The following is an 18,430-nucleotide window of genomic DNA, read 5'->3' as shown; positions in this document are numbered from 1 at the left end:
CGAGCTACGCAGATCGGCGGACAACAAGGCCTTCATGGCGACACATGTGCCCAGAAGACGATCTAGGAGTCAAGAATATATGGCAGGGCATGGAGTGAATGCTAGAATCTTGGTTAGCATGTGGAGACGCGTGCGAATTCCTGTGGAGACCAGCTTCCTGGGTTTTGGTCGTAAGAGGCCGTGGAGCACGTCTGTATGGTTGGTTTCATCAGGTGAAGCCTCGATTTGCACAAGTCTGATAGGGAGAGGCACAGATTGCTTGGCCTGGAGAATCTTGACACAGTAGTGAGCCATGGTGGCTGCGTGATGCCGTAAAGCCTAGATCTGAAGTTAAACAAGGGGCACTGTGAATTTGTGCTATGCATGTATGAATCTTCTTTACTGTGTAGAGATGTTTGTTTGATGCCAAGAACAAAGTTTGGCTCTGACACTATGTTATATATGCTAGAGTGGATGCAGAAAAGAAAACATAGAATAGGAACATCGAGAACACAAGGGTTTCGTAGTTTACCCTTTGAATTTCTATATTTTAGATTTGGATAGCTAAGTTAATTTTGTACTGTACCAGTTAATACCACTAGTATTTGTCATGTTGGCATCTATGCTAGTAAAAAAAGTGTAGTTTTTCACATATCAATTTAAATACTAGTTATGGGTTTCGGTTAGCTCAACTAGTAAAGTATCTGATTGTTGAATAAGAAATCTGGGACTTATTCTCCCGCCTACACCAAAAACCAATTAGTGTCTTGTTCTGATAATAATAGATTGAAACTTTCTCAAAAAAAATTTAAATACTAGTCCATACCAAATCCGTTTAGTTATAATTAAACAAATTCTAGTCCGATACTATAGCAGTAACTATACACTATGCATCACCCATAAATAACTTCCTTCACCGCGCTTGAGAGAGATCTTTATCTATTGATATCAGTTCTAACTTTATCAATTGATTAGGCCTTCATGGCTTTCTTCTCAACCCACCCCCCCCCCCCCAAAAAAAAAAAAAAAAAAACCTTTATCAATTGATGATATGGTTGCGAGTGGTTGATGAGGAAACTTTGACAGAGATCTGTAATTGCAGTTTTTGAGTTTGAAATTAGATCAAAGAAGAGAGACAGTCAGATTTGTAACTGTTAAGAAATGTTTTTGACTTTTTTAGATCTAAGATGGACTAAAAACATGTGAGCAGGAAGACCAAATAAATTTGAGAGCCAGCAAAAGAAGAGAGAGAATTGGGAGATAAAAGTGTGGAAGAAATAAAATAAAAGGAAAAAAAATCAATTAAAATAAGATTAAAAAAATGTTGTAGTTGTTGTTGTTGTTGTTGGATTTTTTTTTTTTTTTTGAGAAGGATGTTGGGTTTGGTTGGGATAGCATGTGGTGTATGATATGAATAAAAATCAAAACAATATAAAAGGTTCAATAATTATTAAAAGAAAAGATTAATCATGTAAAAATTTATTTTGTAGAAATGTAATATTAGATATTATTAAATACCTATATCTTAACTTATATTTCTATATTTAATTATTTATTAAACAAATGGCATAATAGTAATGTCATATAAAAATGATTTCTTTTCATTCATTTCCATTCAACTCTCCAACAATGTTAGTTTCTATTCCATTCTTTTCCTTTCAAAATCAAAACAATAAATACATAATTCATTTCCATTCATTTCTAATCTAGTAAATTTATTACTATTCCACTCTTTTATAAAATCTTAAATATAGTGTTAATACTTAATACTTTAGCACCAAGCATACTTAATAATTTTTTTCTACCAAAAAATAATAATAATTTAAAATTTATTTGAAAAAATAAAATAACCAAAAACTTTTTACAATTTAGTTTTCTATAAAAGTTATTATTATTATTATTATTAAAAAAAGTCATATTGCCCTCATTTTTTAAAGCCTTTAAAATGCGGCGCCCCTTATTTAACGTCGTCGTTTAGGTTGCTACAATTGCAAACCTCGCTCTACCATGAGAAGCTAGAGTGCTTGAAGAATCACACCTGCTCCGAGGTACGAGGAAAACACTGTACAATCTTTGAAATCCGTACAGCTCTTTCTAACAGCTTCAACTTTTGTATCAAAGACGATCCAGTTCTTTAGGTTGGTTTTTCACTCCCTAAAACTCTTTACATTTTCCTGTATATGGTATTTGGGTTGTGAAATTTGGTGCTAAATTTTGATTCTTGACGAATGAAACTTGATATATGAATGGAAATATCATCTGGGTTTTGTTCAATTTGCTTGATTTGTGGGAACCAACAAATTTTGCAGTCAAGAAAGAATCTAATAAGAATAAATGAATGTGTTTTATTTTTGGGGAAATCAATGTCATGTGGAGGAACAGAAAGTCTATTTTTTGTCAACGTTGTCTCTTCTGGCTACTTTTTCCAGGCTTGGTTCCATAGATGTGAGCAAATAGCAGAGCTATGCATGTCCTCTTGTAGTGTCAGCGAGTCTGAGTGCCTATGCCTATGTTCTATGTGATGTAAATGTTGCTATTTCCCATGAGTTACTCATTTTAAAACATATATCAGATCAGATTTATGTGCTTGTATTCTTCCTCATTTTTGGCCCTTTTGTAGGGTCTCTTATAATTTGTATGCAGTTTGAATAATCAAAATCAGTGGCTGGAAACTTAGGTGATGTTTGGTTAGTACAAAGTACTTTTTTCCTGCTTCTTCTTAAGCAAGAATCAGCATTTTTTTTTTCTTCCAGAATGCTATATCTTAGATTATTCTGTTTTCTGGAAGAAAAATAGAGAGGGCAGGGCAAGGTGCGTTCCAGTAGTTGCTCTCTTAACAACCTTAGTATTGCCACGATTAGGATGTCATTAATCAGCATATTTTTAAATTCTACCGGGATGGGGGTTGTTCTTTCTGAACATATGATGTTATGCTTGTGGGTATAATCTATTAGTATTGAAACACTTTGTTGATATTAAGGGGCTGCTGAGATTGGTGGAGCGAAAACAATGTTGCTATTGCAAGCACGCCAAGGTGCTGCAATCCACTGAAACAATGAACTAGAAAACATGTGAGAATAATGTTGTCGATCTGTCCTTAACAGTCAGCACCAAATATATTGATCAGGTTCACATCACTTTTAAAGACCAAGGTGGAAGGGGAGTGAATCTTGTTGGATAACTTAGAAAACATAGACCTTTTCTGGAAGAGCCAAGTTTTGCAAAGCTATGCTATTTCTTTGTAGTCTTTGTTGGTGATGATTATCCTATGTCATTAGGTTCTTGAATGCACTACTCCCAGCTGATTGCCATGAGTAGATGTGATTTGCCAGATATGAAGTTATTCTCCAATTGTAATTATGATGCAGGAATGCCTTGAAAAACCAATAGTCTTCTGAAATATATATATATATATATATCTTTTATCTCAAGAAAATAAATGCTGTTGAGATGCCATCAGATTTAGCTAGTATAGTTTGTGGTTTTTCAGGATACCCAATTATGGAGACTTCATAACAGTGTGGGTGGTGGTGTGGGATGCTAGTCTGCAGTCATTTTTGAATATCATATATTTTGACACTGTTGCCAACAAGGCTGAATTTGGTTGCATGGAAAAGTGTGCTGGATTTGATACGGAACTCCAAGATTAAGTTGTTGGTTAAATACCTTAAATCAGTTTGGTATCTACCAAGACATGCAGAATAATTTCTATAACACAACAAATTGGTGGGAATATGCCATATCGGCTGATTTGGTTACATGTAAAGGGGGAATTGAAGTGGAGCTGGAGGCCAAGCCTACTACAAATTCACTATTTAATAGCTCTATGACCTGTGTGGTTTCCTGCAGAAAACAGAATGTACTAAGGTTTGCAAAGGGAACACGTGTATAAAATAAACAAGAAGAGCAGGAAAAACCCTAGACTTCAACCCTTAGAACCTTCTTCAGCCCTAGGTGAACCTATAGTTGCTTGGAATAACCACCAAGCTAGGATGATTATCAATTCAAATTTTATTTATCCCATTCAATGTGCCAGTGTTTTTCAGGAGTGTTTAAGTAACGGCTTCCAAGGTTACAACAAATAGAAATAAAAATAATGTAATCAATTACAATAAGTCCAAAAATAAAATCAAAATAAAATCCAAACCAAATACCATCCACCAGTATTAATTGTGACCATGTTCCCTGCATCAGTTTTGTTGGAGATTATATCTTATACTTCGATTCATCAATATTAGAAGACAGGTAAGAGAAAGGCAAAATCAATTTTAATATTCTTATCTTTAATTTGAACCTCTTGTAAACCTTGGACACACCTGTTTTGACAACTTTGACATATTCTAGGATGAAAATCAGGTCTAACATAGATCTTGAGATTTGTTGTCTTTTTTCGGTCCAGAATAAGACCTAGGTACCAGCCCTGTTCCCAACTCAAATTCTAGGGTGATCATGACATCCTAGATTATGTAGTTGATGACATATTTCTCTTCTTTTTTTTCTTGGGGGAGGAAGTGCTTCTATTACTAGCTATGTAGTCTAAAGGAATTTTTCGATTAAAAAAACTTCCATTAAAAACTTCTCTTCAGACCAAAAAGAAAAATAAAAAGTATCTTGTCTGTTTTATGGTTCACCTAACATTTATCCATAGTTCATTATGGTAGGTACAACCATCCAAATTTAATGGTGTTAGCAATTGCAGGTAGTACATATGGAAGTAAAACCAACAGTTGCCCTGAGGGCTATACTTGTAGGAGGACTAGCAGCATTTGCAAAAATAGCTGGTGTAATGAAGGCTGCAGGTGGTGCAAAGATAGGTGCAGCAGCTGCCGCCATGACAGCAGCAGCAACTGCAGCTGTGTCAACAAAGAAGGAACAAAAGGATGAGTCTAAGCAGCCTTCAAAATGACCTTTTGTAGTTGTGTTACCTAGTAATTATGTAGTAGAGCCACGTTCCATTGAGCGTGTGGAATATAAGTTGGCTATATTTGAAGTTTTTGAATTGTAAACTTGATGTAAGACCATGAATAAACCGTATGAAATAAAAGAGATGACATTTTGTGGATTTACGTTCAACAACTCGGCTATATATGAAAATTTTGAATTGTAAGATTGACTGGAAGCTGATGAGCGAACCATTTGAAATAAAATGAATAGACATTGATTGATTTACATTGAATGAATAGTGCAGATGTTGTTCAAGCATAGACATTGTTTGATTTACATTGAATGAAGAGTGTAAATGTTGTTCAAGTTTATAACAATTGATCATACTTCATAATGACCTATTAATTTTGTTAGTGTTGTTTGCCAGCCCATGGGGATCATATGGTTTATTTTTATCCTTTATAGTAATATTTTTCTAATTTTATCGAGTTTTCCCTCATATTGTAATTATTTAGCAGTGATCCAATGCACACTGTATTTAAGGTAGCTCCTCATTAAAAGAAAATTATTTTATTTATGAAAAAACTAATTTTATTGATTTTACCCCTTGGTAGTGTTTTTTCTTTTTTTCTTTTTTTCTTTTTAAAGAAAAATTTATAGTAATATTCATTTTACTAATTTTTTAGATGCATTGCACCATTATTAGTTAAATTCTTATTTTTAAGTAATGCGTGCTTATGATTGTGTATTCAATACTAATTGTAATGGACATACAATACAAATCTTAAACGTTACATTGTACAGTCAAGTTATACACAAAAATACACAGTATATCTTTTGCTTTGCCTTTGGTTTGAGGAGTATTACAAGAAATGGTACATTCTTCTCTGCTATAGACAACCGCGCATGGAAGAGATCTTCGAGAGGTCCAGAGGACCAAATTGAGATCAAAAGCTCCACCTTTTCCGTGTTTTCAAGCGAAAGGACCAAAGTAATCTGTATTACATGGTGTACGTGGTTTGTTCCAGCCGATGCAAGTTCGATTTACTTGATGCGCATGTGAAGTCTGGCTGATCAACTGAGTCTATCACAAGCTCAGCATTTGGAGATTCTAACTCAAGTACAACCTGTAAACAAGACCGTCAAAAAATTCATTAAGACTTGGAAAAACACAACATTAGTGTATCAAAATCTGAAAGGGGAAGATAATATGAGTTACCAACACATCTCAGGAGGCAAGGAGCATTTTTTTTTTTCCTAATAATAATAAATGTTATATGCCAGAGAGAGAAATGTAGTATACTTCTCCTCTTTTGCTTAAGGGACTAAGCATGATACTCTTATACCAACATGGCTAAAAAAGACAAAAGGTTAGGGCCTTCCCTTGCAATACAAAAATCATCCAAATAATACCAGCTTGTGACATGTTTGCAATTCGCCAATTTTATAATCTATAAATTATACTTTATTATACATAAAGCCAGCACCAGCTATGATCACTAAGCTAGAAAATAATTTAAAGGCTAAATAATTTGACAGGACTTTATAAATAAAATAAAATTTGACAGGAAAACTATCACAAAGAGAACATCAATATGTGATAAATAAAGGGTGAAAACAATAGCTTCGGATATCTCATACCACAACATTTTCCCCGTGCCGAAGAACTGGAGCAGGGACATAAAGGTTGCATTGTGGTCCCTTCAACTGCAAAAAGGTACCAATTGTCAAAGAAAATGAGTAACTACAAAACAAACTATCAAACCATGCAAGAAAAACACAAAAAGGAACAAAATAAAATAGGGAAATGGAAGTTTACCGGCCAATATCTTCCTATATTAAATCCATTGACAAATGCAATCCCTCTACCCCAACCTCTGAATGATATGGATGTGTCATTAACAAGGTTTACTTTGTCAATAGAGAAACGGCCGACATAGAATGCTGGTTCTTTTGTAACATTCTCTGCATATGGAACATTAATGGCTATTCATCAATGGTCTTCTCTCAATTATTCATAATGTCAACAACTAATGCATACTTGGAACATGTATTGGACTTGTTATTTGACTAAACAAAAAATGACCAGGGATGGTAACTCGAAAAAACAAAGTAATGAGTAGAATAGTGAATCAATTTTTTTAAAATCATTATCTGAGAACAGACTAGATTTTACCTTTGGCTCCTCTGTGAGCTGATACATCTGTGAACTCAGAATATGCAACCTGAATGATGGGATTGGTTTTTGGGACCTCATTCAGGTTGTTCAAAGGAATTGGGATCATTTTCCATTGGTTTAGAATTCTCTCATCCAGATAAACAGAAGACAAAATACCCTGCCAAAATAGCAAAAAAGACAAGTTAAATATTTTTTGTTGAAGCAGGAGGAACTGTCATTTTAAAGATGTCAATAGAATGAGAAACAAGTGAAATATTGAAATTTCAGTTAGGAAGTACAGGAAAGAATTATAGAACAGAGACTATCTCACTTGTGTGTCAGTGTGTATACAACTGTACATTCATAAATACATACATACATACATACATACATAATTATAACCAATTGTTCAGAAAAGAAATAACGATGATGACAAAGGTGATGGTGAGGGTGATGATGATTTTTTATTATATTGGTACATTATACCTACACCAAATGGATTTTGAACCCAAAACCTCACCCCTCGCCCATTCTTCTGAGAGAAGGAAGTAGATTTGAGCCAGAGTTCATTGAAGTGAAAATGAATCCTTACCATCCTGGACTATGATTTGTTACTATTCAGCAATGTGATTTAAAGAATCAGTGTCAGATCTAGAAATTTCTAAAAAGATGAGATACCTTATAAGATTTGCAAGAAGAAATGAATCCTTATTGTGTAGTTTGGACTTGTATTGGTATTACCTTATAAGATCCTTTTAATGTTTCATATTTTAGTCTTCTAACTTTTTTTTTTTTACAACTTAAGTTTTGTAACGTAACACATTAAATTGATAGCTACTTTCTTTTATTGTTAATGTCAACTTCACAGAAACTATTCAAAAAAATTGTATAGATAAACACGCTTCACAGTTTTTTTTTTTTTTAATAAGTAAACAAGACATATAAGGATTTACATATAATTTGATAGTTGGTGGTGAGGGGATTTGAGCCTTAGATGTCTCTATTAGAAACACTTGAAAGTTCCAATTGAACTACAATGATCTTGGCAACATATGCTTCACAGTTACGTCTGAGATTCAAAGGATTTGTCTTCTGTATCACCCAACACATGAACGAATTTGTTTCTTTGTTTTTAACATTAATGAGTTCAAACCATCAGAATTCTCTTCTAATCTACATTAATATGCTTTGAATACAAAGGATTATAATTCAGTGAAGTAGTTCTCCAAAATGCACTCTTTTGGATACACAATGTACAATGACATATGTGTGACTGAAACTCTTCTATCCACAATCAAGGAATATATAAAGATATTTGGATTAATAGCATTTACAAACATCAATAACTTCTTGACTCAGATCATATTTAAAAAAACAAAAATACGACTTTCTATTTTACAAGTTGCCTTACCTTCCTGTCAAAAATGTAGTTGCCATGGTTTATGCGACCCATATTTTCAACCTACAAGAATACAAAAGATTTAGAATGGAAAATATGATTAATTTATAGCATCAAATAATAGAATCAAAGAATTCACAGGATATTGATTCTCTTAATTAGTATTAGCTTTATTAATTAATCCAAGCCAGTAAATAGAACAATCTTAAAACCCTAAGTCAAATTGCTTGATTATTATAGTAGTAACAACAAAAGGAGAGTAGTTGAGTAGTTAAGCACCAGTAGATATAAGCTGATGTTGGAGACACATTCAGTTTTAGGAAGGCCAAGTGTTAGATTTGACCATCTTTCAATTGTGCCAACATATATAGGTCTTCCACCATCATCTTCAGAAGAGCATGATATAAAAACTTGAGCTCTGTCATGCACCTGCAGATAATATATTTTAGAGCAGTTTCTTCTGTGAAATTTCTTAGATTCTAATTTCTAACATGCAACAATAATAGCATTTCTTTTTTGGATAATAGAAAGAAATGTCTATTATTCTGATTTCATAACAAGAAAGCAAACATTGAATTAGTCAGCATAAAAATACTAAAGGGAAGGCAGCACCTCTGGTATGTACAGAATGTTCCCATCATCCTTTGCAGCATATTCAGAGACATATAACAAAAACCCAAACATCTGAACACAAAGAACATTCAACTTCAACAACATTTAGCATTCAGCAGTTTTGGATCTCTATGAAGAAGCTATATTCAAAGGAATCCGCTGGATATGATTCTTACCCACCTGTCCCACAGACTCCATTGACATTGGGTTTCCAGATTCAACCACATCAGTTGAACTTATCCTATCAACTATATCCAACAAAAATTCTTTTTTCTGTAAGTGAATACGCCCATATCCTGTCTTTTCATTATTGAAAGGAACTGAAGGAAGAGGCACTGCACTGTATGCCTTTATAACCCTTCGAAGTGCTGAAAGCAGTAGAAATTTCATAATTAGACCATCTTTTTCCATGATCATGACTTGCAACATAAAATTGAGTTGATTCATGCTGGCTCAAAGGGGAAACTACTAGATACCAACCTTTGAATTTTGCATTGTCTACATCACCAGATTCCCTAATTGGTGCATCCTAGAAAACCATGAATTAGTTTGTGTATAGTGCAAAACAGGAATTCAATATAAAAGCTATAAGAAACAAGTTAATATTTTCCTCACATAATCATAGGAAGTGATATCAGCCATGTAAACAGACTCATCTTCCCTATTCGCCCCATTATAGAATCCAAAATTTGTACCACCATGTACCATCTGGAAATTACAAAGCCTAGATCAAAGTATTACCATATAAGTGATTACTTAATGGAAAAAGATGCTAGAATTTTAGAGCATACATATAGCACTGCAGAACCATTTCTTGCCAGAATCTTTTCCAGGACAGATGCTGTAAAATCAGCATCAGTCTCTGCAATCTTTTCTCCCCAATGTGTAAGCCAACCTGTGTAAAACTCCCTGAAGCAACAAGCATAATGAGATTGAACCAGTGATCAATCTAAAAATAATAACTATTAGCAAGACACTTACGCTGAAAGTGGTGGTGACTTTCCAGGGGCATTGAACTCCTTTTGTAACTCAAATCTGGGCCAAGGATCAGAAGCAGTAGGGAAGTCAACCGCTACACATCAGAGAGAAAAAGTAAGTTATGAGCAAAGTACTTAGATGATTGTAATTTGCATTCATATACAGATACATACCCACACACACACGCACAAACAGAAGTAAATTCACATACAAACAAAAAATATACGTCAAATATGTTATTTTAATAACTGAATAAATAAACACATGGTAACAAATAAAGAAAAATGTGAGAAAGATCAATGTTCACAACTTGGAAAATTTAGAGTACATTGATGTTTAACTTTACCTGAAAAGACATTATCTTCACGAATTGTTCCTCTATCAAGTTTCTCCCTTGTCCCTCCATTTATAGTATACCTGAAACAATTAAGATCAAATTAAGAAAAAAGATAAATGGTCAAACAATAACTCAATGATTCAATGTGCATTCCCGAAACATTACTTGGATCCCCTTTTGTTAATATAGAGGAAAACATGCTTAAATTAGACAAAGGTGTAAGTTCATTAGCCCATGCTAAAGTTTCAAAAAAATTATGGAAGGTACTGTGCAATAAATCAAGCACTGAAAAGAATGAAACTTTGCAAATGCATTCATAATTCTATGAGATTAACATTGATATCTTTCTATGTAGAACAAAGAAGATTAATCCGAAGATAGAGCAAGCCTCTTACAAAATTGTATCATCTCCAAGATGACCCCGGGCCAAGGTGGCAAGGTGATGAAGATAAGCTTTGTCATTTCCATATGAACCAAATTCATTTTCAATCTGTTGAAATAACCTCACTTTAGTGGTATCGTACTATCATTAAAATCAAAAAATGTATTTTTTTTTATACCAAAAAAAAAATTGTATTTTTTTTTTTTTTTTAAGAAAAATTCAAAAATTTGAACTATGATTATGATGCCTTCAAGATCATGTTCATAAATTTTCTGTTCTTTGATTTAGGGGAATTCCATTGTATATAATGTGCACACTTTTTTAAGAGTATCATTCTATTTCCAAATGTTAAAGATAGTGAAGGGAAGTTTTCATATTTTTTTAACCCTACTTTCTATATAGACATCTGCAAGTTCTTCCATTTCCTTTTTATGGTATTTTCCTCAGTCATATAACTGGAAGATGAAGAGGTTTATTACCAAAAATGTTGACAGAAGAGAAGTAATCACCAAACCATGTTTCCAAAAGAAAGGGAGGAAAAATAAGTGCATTCTATCAAGTGTATTCTTTTGCAATGATTTTTTTTTTTTTTTTTTTTTTGGAACTGATATTTCAATTAAAATCCTTTGAAATTTTCCCATTCATTATACATAATACTGGAAAAATTATAGTCAGAAAGTAACACATCCACATACCTGAACCATTATAATGGGGCCTCCATTTTCATAGAGAAGAGGAACTACCTTTGGAAGTAGGATTTCCCACCATCTTTCCACCTTAAACAGTTCAAAATATTTATATTTTAATAGTAAACATTGAATAGTTAAGAACAATCAAAAGAAACACAATAATTTTATAATTCAAAAGAGTAAACTAAAAAATCATTGAAACTTAGCAGAAGCTACAAAATAGAATTGTCAGCTAAAAGCATTCGCTTCATTCTCATTTTAGAACCTTCCATATGGCCTTATAAATTAGTATCTTACAATAGCACACACAGATTAAATGCAACATTTTGCAATATAATTTCTTTCAATACACCATAAATTTACAGAGCAAAGGTTAGCTTGTAATACACACACACACACACACACACACACACACACACACGTTGAAAAAATTGTTTCAACTTATCTTTCCATTATTTTTAGTAAGATCTGTTACATGGAAAGAAATGGAAGGACCTTTCCATTTTGTACTCTTTATAACAAAAGTTAGAAATTGAGGATATATTAAGTTTGTATGTTTAACTTGAACACATGCATTAACACTATCTAATAACTATATCAAACAAAAAATACACTACAAGTCCCAAAACCTGAAATTCCCCCAATTTGTTTAGCCACTAACAACTAGTAACCACTTTTGAAGCCTTCAAATTACCTTAAAACATCTTTGTTCAGTCCCAAAATCCGCCCAAAAGATAGCTAAATAAATTAACTAAAACAGTCCCTAAACAAAAACAAAAATTCGAGCTACGATACTTGCTCCAATTTGTGAATAGTTTAACTTCTTAGGTAATGAGTTTAAAATATTGAGATTTCCAGTGTGAAAGTAAAATTCATTCCCAAATTCAGTTTTTAAGTCTGTGCTACTGAAGGACTCAGCAAAGTGCACTTAGCACAGACAGTAACTGCACTACAGTCAACTTCTACCTAGAAGTTGGCACCCTTAGAGACTATGAAAAGCATGATTTTCTCCAGAGACTGAAGTCAGACATGATTAGCTTTCAACTTGAGACTACAGACAAGAGTGCTGAACTCTCTACATTTTATGGAGGTCTGAAATATAAGTGATTATGCATGAGTTTTGCTAATTAGATTTTTCAGATTAAGTATTTTTAAAATCTATGATAACCCTAAGGGGTAGCACAATTGGGTGGGACAATGCCTCGTGAAGCTAAGGTCACTAATTTGAATCTGCATTCCCCTCCCCTTGAGGCCAAAACTTATTGCTAAAAAAAGTCTTAAAATTTATGATTTGAACATTATTTAAAATAATTTTTATAGTATCTAGTAAATTACCCCTTGTCCTAAAAGCTTAAACTATTAAAAAATATTGAATTTGATCATTTAACCATTATTCTAACACTCCCCCTCAAGTGTGTCTAGAACCCCCCCTAATAAGTGGGGCCCAACATGTGGGATTTTAACTTTTTAATGGGAAGTAAAGTGGAGACTGAATACAAACTCAGGATCCCTACTATAATATCGTGATAAATTATCACTTGTTCCAAAAGCTCAGACTATTACGAAAGGGTGACTTTGATCATTTTACTTTTATTCTAACAGTATTGAATATGAAAGTTTTGAATATCATTATTTCAAACAAAGTCATTATCTCTTTTTAAAGATGATTTTCTCAACTAAGCCACTTTAATTAACGTTTGAGTTTTTAACTAAGTTTTTCAACAAAAGCAGGTTATTCATTAAGCTGCTTTAGTCTAAAGTGATTTATATTTGTATTCCACACTTGAGAACCAATACTGAATGTTTCTTTTGTTAAATTGGGGTTTCATACTTTAAAAATCTTAAAATATTTCATAAACTCTTTAGTCCTTATGTGCTCTTAGGAGGGCTAAGCATCCTACATCTTTATGATCAATTCCTATCAAATTGTGATCTTTCATATAAGATCAAGTTTTGGATTGATTCTTATGATTTTTAGAAAATTATTTGTATTTCCTATAAACATCACTATATTATGAAATATGCTATATGTGAACCATAATATGTTTTTTTAACTCTAATCAATATATGTGTAAACCCGCACACAAGTTTTATCACCATCAAGGGGGATGGTGGTAACCCACTCATAGGCAGTATATGAGATTATGTGATACCTGTAAATGTAACATTGTATACTAGTCAAATTTCCGTATGTGCCTTTGAATGAATGTGCAACAATTTGAATGAACGTATTTAAATGGTTTGCTTAGTTTTAAGCTATATTTGAGACTGCTATGTTAGTATGAAATTCCAAATATTCATGCTTAGCTTGGCCCTATTCCATCATGTGTCATATATAAGCCAAGGCTTATTGAAGTGTGTAACTCATTCTTTCACTGATTATTCTCTTTTAATTGAAAGTTGAAGCCTCAGAGTACTTAGTAGTGCTAGAAAATAGAACATTTGAAAATTTTGATGAAATTAAGGCTTCTATGATATTTATTCTATTTGTGATTAGTTTTAATCATAGGTCTTAATTGTTTTTACATTGCTTGGATTATGACCTTTATAGATTTTTAGTTACTTATTTGGAATTCAATTATAATTTGAGGTTTGGTAACTTTATTTGTCAATTGCTAGATTGTTAAATTCATATTATATAGATTTTGGTTGTCACATAAGGTCACCACTTTCATAAGAAAAAACCCACTCACTTACTGCTAGGGTTTCCACCACATTGATCAAAATTTTACCTCTCTCTCTATGCGTGTGTGTCTTGATAAGTAACTTGTTATCTTCTACTCAAATAAAAATGACATCCATGAGGCCTATTTACTAAGCATGCAAAATGTTCAAAAGAGACCAATTTAATGTGATGATATTTGTAACTTATAAAACATCCATACAAAAAGAAAACATACTAAGTGGAGGAAAGCAGGATCTGATGTTCTTAGTCTGAGAGCTGGCTCTATGGCAAGTAACCAGGCAGGGAAACCCCCCAAATCCCATTCTGAAACAAGGAGAAATTTTCTCAATGTTAATTGTCATATCAACAAAATATCATCTCACGATCAATTTCAACACCCCCCCCCCCAAAAAAAAAAAAACAAAAACAAACAAACAACATAAGTAAAAAAGTAGGACTTTTACATTCACACTTCGTACCAGGCCCAAATGAAAAGCCTCTTTGTGCAAATACTCATAAATGTAATACAAAAATGGGGAATTTGCAACTCTAATAGGATGAGAAACTTTTTGGAAGAACAATCAAGTTTGATGGATAGAATAGGAGTACCTCCAAGAAAATTAATTTATGGGCTATGACCTCTGGCTCAAAAGGCACCTTCTCCCCTTTTACAAGCAAGGTGGAAGGTGAGATCATGGGTTCATGACCCATGGATGCAGGTACCAATAAATAAAAAAAATGTCCATCATCAATCATCCAAGGGAAATTGAAATGGAGATACTAGCAAAGTTATAATGCTGTGTCTAAGTGACCTTGAAAGAAGAAATACAAGTCATGTCACCCTTTTCTATAAACCCAACCATGAGCATGAAAATGTTCACCAAGTAAGAAATGACATGTTTGCAAATCATGTCTTAATCTGTATGAAGATTAGGGATCAGAAGCAGTACTAGGTATCATCAGTTGATAAGTACTTTACAATGAGCCCAAAAAAATATGTACCATGAACTGCAGGAGAAAGTCTTAATGAAAAGAAAAGTATTAGGGGGAAAAAGTCACCTATGGTTTACCCGTAAATTACAAAACCACATTGAATTGTGAAGTGTGACATATAACCTCCTTGTGATGTGGATTAAATTGAATTTGCGACTATCTCCTTCCTTCATTTTTTCCATCCTCTCTAACCTGATTTAGGGTGGGTGGAGATTTTCATAGTGGTTTACAGTTGCAAGTCTAGTGAATGACAAACTCAAATGGTAAGTTAGGGTTTTGAATTGGTAGTGTGCCACTTGCTGGATAGAGGCTTACTGTAGGGCATTGCTAAAAAGAAGGTTGAGTTGTGTGAATACAGGCTTTACCACTTGAACATAATAATATAATTTTAATCTGCACCAAAGGGGGTAATGTTTCACACTTCATAATTCAGGGGGTAATGTGTCACATTTCAGAATTCAGGGGAGTTCCATATTTAAAAGTAAAGCCGGGTGGTTTGTAATTTCCTAAAGTATTAATATAAAGATTATCTGACTTACCCTTAAACGAACTCTAAATCTCATGTTCGTGGATACTCTCACAGTGTCACTAGAAATAATACAGCCTATGCTTATATCATTAAATGTATTATTTCTAGTTAAAAAAAAAAATTACATAATGGTGATCATATTGATCACATAAAATAAATGTTCGGCTTCATTATGCACTGAGTGCAGATACATGTCAGAAATTATGTTCAAATATGTTTCCTAGTAACCTAGTCATGCATATATAATTTCAGAAAGCCCAATACATATTAGAAAGCTCCTAGATCCAACAGTTATGGCTGACCTGCACATATATAAGGCCCAGCTCGAAGCATGACAAGAAAGCCAAGTTTGTGGCAGAGCTTGAGAAATGATTCTATATCTGCAATCCCCTCAAAAACTAGCTTTCCAGGTTCTGGTTCATGTAAATTCCAAGGAACATAAGTTTGGATAGTATTCAAACCCAAAGCCTTTGCTCTCAATAATCGATCTTCCCAGTACTGCAATGATATAAGATAAAACCACATCACAAGAAGAAAAAGTTTACTCTAACTGATTGAGGTATTTTGTGTTGAACAAAGACATTCCATGGGACAAATACTAATTACAAAACCTTGTCAGTTCAGTATAGATATTAAGGGAATATTTGCTTGTATGTGCAACTTGAGGAACTCCACAGGTTCCATTATCATGGTGAAACTTGAAACTATACATTTACTATGTAAAGTGAAGATTTTACAGAAGCTCAATAAAATTCAACTTTCTTTGTCATATCCTATAGATATTTTTAGTATCTTATTGTTGATCCCCATTGATTAAGTTCAGTTGAATTATAAATCTTCTAGATCTTATTATATATCATTCACTAGTAGAGGTTCCCTTCTAGCACAAGCTAAAACAGATGCATACAGCCATTTCACTAAAATAAAACAATAAGTTGCTAATTGCTGACAATTTTGCTATAAGAACACCTCTGGGAGAACCCGGAAATAATGCAAGTCACCACCAATAATCTGTAATGGCTGTCCATCTTTCCAAAACATGTCATTGGCAATCTCAAACTTTCGAGCAGTAACCTGAGAACAAGCGAATAAAAATTTCACCCAGTTAAACTCACAGCATCTTTCAAAATCAGGAGAATAATTGCAAAGTCAATAAAACAGTTGAGTATAGCAAGCATGAAAGTATGCTACACGTCTATGATTGACAGCTAAAAGACTATCCATTCAATTATCAGCAAAACCTGGGCAGTACAATGTCAAGTTTTGATTGCAAACCATCAAGCTATAACATTTAACTAAGAATCTCTTCTTCTTCTTTTTCACTATAAAAATTTTATTTAATGAAAGGAAAACTTATATGGGAGAGCTTCCTAAAGAATTGCATACTTAAGTTCAAATTATCAATGAAATCAACTAAAGAGTTACAGTAAACCCCAACCCATGCAAAGTTCAAATAAAAGACGCAAAAAAGACTAAACTTAGGCTCTATGATAAAACTCTCCACGCCTTCCAAAGTTTGATTGTTCTGCCCCTTACAAATCACCCGCATAATACAAACCACTTGATGCTATTACTATGCTTCCTATACAACCCTTTCCAGCAAACTAGACATCTAACATCCTCTGTGGCATTACTCAAAGCACTTCAAAAGTAGAAAAACCAAAGGACCACAAATCATAAGTAACTGAATGATGGTATAATAGATCGCCCACAAATTCACCACTTCTCTTACACATGCAACACCAATTAACCAACTGTATATTCCTCTTCATAAGCAGTTGTCCACAGAAAGAAAGTCACTTTCTTACTAAGAATCAAGTTGTTAGCTGAAGAACAAATAAAAGCATAAAATTAAGAATAACTTTAAAACACAGTATTGATTTCCAAATTGTGAAAACTTGACTTGAATGAACCAAAAACCTATCCAAAAATGAATGTGTCAAAAAATATTCTCCTCTCTTGACGCTTGCCTTCCACACTAATTTCACAAAATCAAAAGTTGCTTTCATTTCACACACTCCACCTGAGGCAAGTACTACTAATAATTACTCCCAATGAAATTGAATCAAGCAAACCAGAAGTCAAAAATCCAGAAACAATACAACCCAGAATTGCATTTACGAAGACAAAACCATCAACCTTTGAAACTGAGTCAAACTAACCCGGAAACATAAAACCCAGAAACAAAATCACATAGAATTGCATTTTACAAAGAAAAATTATAAAGACCAAAGAGCTAGAAGGGAAAGACACTTACTTGATTGTGTTGAGAGTGATCATGGTGGGAGTGAGAGGGAAGTGAAGGGGAAGAAGCAAAGCCAAAGACAGGGGTGAAGTAACAGAAAGCTGTGATAGTGAAGAGGGTGAAGAAGAAGGTGGTTGTGGTTCTTGTGTTTCGATTCCTCGCCATTATTATTGCTGAGAAATTTGGAGTTTGACGAAGGATGTTACAGTGGAACTCGCGTGTCTTTGTTTTATCAAGGTGGTTGTCTCTTTTTAGCTTTTCGCCTCTTTCTCAATGCTCAGTCAGCAGTAAGCCAGACGTCTCGTGGCCCGTGGGACCGTTGGCTGTTGCTGAAAGAGATTTTTTTTTTTTTTTGGTGGAAATGATAATCTTTTGTTTAATATTTTTTAACGTAATACCACATATTTTACTATATTATTAGTGCATTAAAAAATAATTTATTATTTCAGTTGAAAATATTTTACATAAAGAAAAATGTTTTATACTGTTTAACTGTGTTGTGGAAATTGCACTGGAAAATTATTTCTTGTGTTTAGACGTGAATGTAAAAAATCTAGGGGTCGTTTGGTATGGCATTTTA

The 18,430-nt window shown here is 33.5% G+C and overlaps 2 protein-coding genes across 3 annotated transcripts; one reads left to right on the top strand and one right to left on the bottom strand.

Annotated features, from left to right (window-relative positions):
- The first annotated feature begins 1,936 nt into the window (after nucleotides 1-1,936).
- Nucleotides 1,937-5,045, top strand: LOC111995124 (uncharacterized). Of its 2 annotated transcripts, XM_065772085.1 has the most exons (3): nucleotides 1,937-2,117; nucleotides 3,470-4,224; nucleotides 4,679-5,045. In XM_065772085.1, the coding sequence occupies exon 3, from the start codon at nucleotides 4,688-4,690 to the stop codon at nucleotides 4,883-4,885; it is 198 nt and encodes a 65-aa protein (XP_065628157.1). In that variant the 5' UTR covers nucleotides 1,937-2,117; nucleotides 3,470-4,224; nucleotides 4,679-4,687; the 3' UTR covers nucleotides 4,886-5,045. The 2 variants fall into 2 exon arrangements, with proteins under 2 accessions (XP_065628157.1, XP_023882801.1); XM_024027033.2 differs by lacking the exon at nucleotides 3,470-4,224 and having other exon boundaries at nucleotides 1,940-2,117.
- A 574-nt stretch (nucleotides 5,046-5,619) lies between these two features.
- On the bottom strand, nucleotides 5,620-18,105 carry LOC111995108 (beta-galactosidase 17). Its single transcript, XM_024027013.2, has 19 exons — nucleotides 17,863-18,105; nucleotides 16,575-16,679; nucleotides 15,908-16,103; nucleotides 14,319-14,407; nucleotides 11,425-11,505; nucleotides 10,743-10,837; nucleotides 10,357-10,427; nucleotides 10,014-10,104; nucleotides 9,824-9,941; nucleotides 9,648-9,740; nucleotides 9,513-9,561; nucleotides 9,213-9,400; nucleotides 9,033-9,104; nucleotides 8,700-8,849; nucleotides 8,433-8,483; nucleotides 7,040-7,199; nucleotides 6,683-6,828; nucleotides 6,505-6,570; nucleotides 5,620-5,990 (listed from the first exon to the last, which is right to left on the bottom strand). The coding sequence occupies exons 1-19, from the start codon at nucleotides 18,013-18,015 to the stop codon at nucleotides 5,865-5,867; spliced, it is 2,100 nt and encodes a 699-aa protein (XP_023882781.1). The 5' UTR covers nucleotides 18,016-18,105; the 3' UTR covers nucleotides 5,620-5,864.
- Nucleotides 18,106-18,430: the final 325 nt, after the last annotated feature.

This window comes from Quercus suber, unplaced genomic scaffold (assembly GCF_002906115.3).
Source record: "Quercus suber isolate HL8 unplaced genomic scaffold, Cork oak 2.0 scaffold_53, whole genome shotgun sequence".
Taxonomy (NCBI): Eukaryota; Viridiplantae; Streptophyta; class Magnoliopsida; order Fagales; family Fagaceae; genus Quercus; species Quercus suber.
Note: the sequence above shows the minus strand (reverse complement) of the source record. Positions and strands in the feature narration are given on the sequence as shown.

Coding starts and splice junctions, on each gene's coding strand:
- LOC111995124 (XM_065772085.1), top strand. CDS start 4,688: ATGGAAGTAAAACCAACAGTTGCCCTGAGGGCTATACTTGTAGGAGGA.
- LOC111995108 (XM_024027013.2), bottom strand. CDS start 18,015: ATGGCGAGGAATCGAAACACAAGAACCACAACCACCTTCTTCTTCACC. Junction 8,850..9,032: donor ACATTCTGTACATACCAGAG/GTGCTGCCTTCC, acceptor TATTATCTGCAG/GTGCATGACAGAGCTCAAGT. Junction 6,571..6,682: donor ATATAGGAAGATATTGGCCG/GTAAACTTCCAT, acceptor ACCTTTTTGCAG/TTGAAGGGACCACAATGCAA.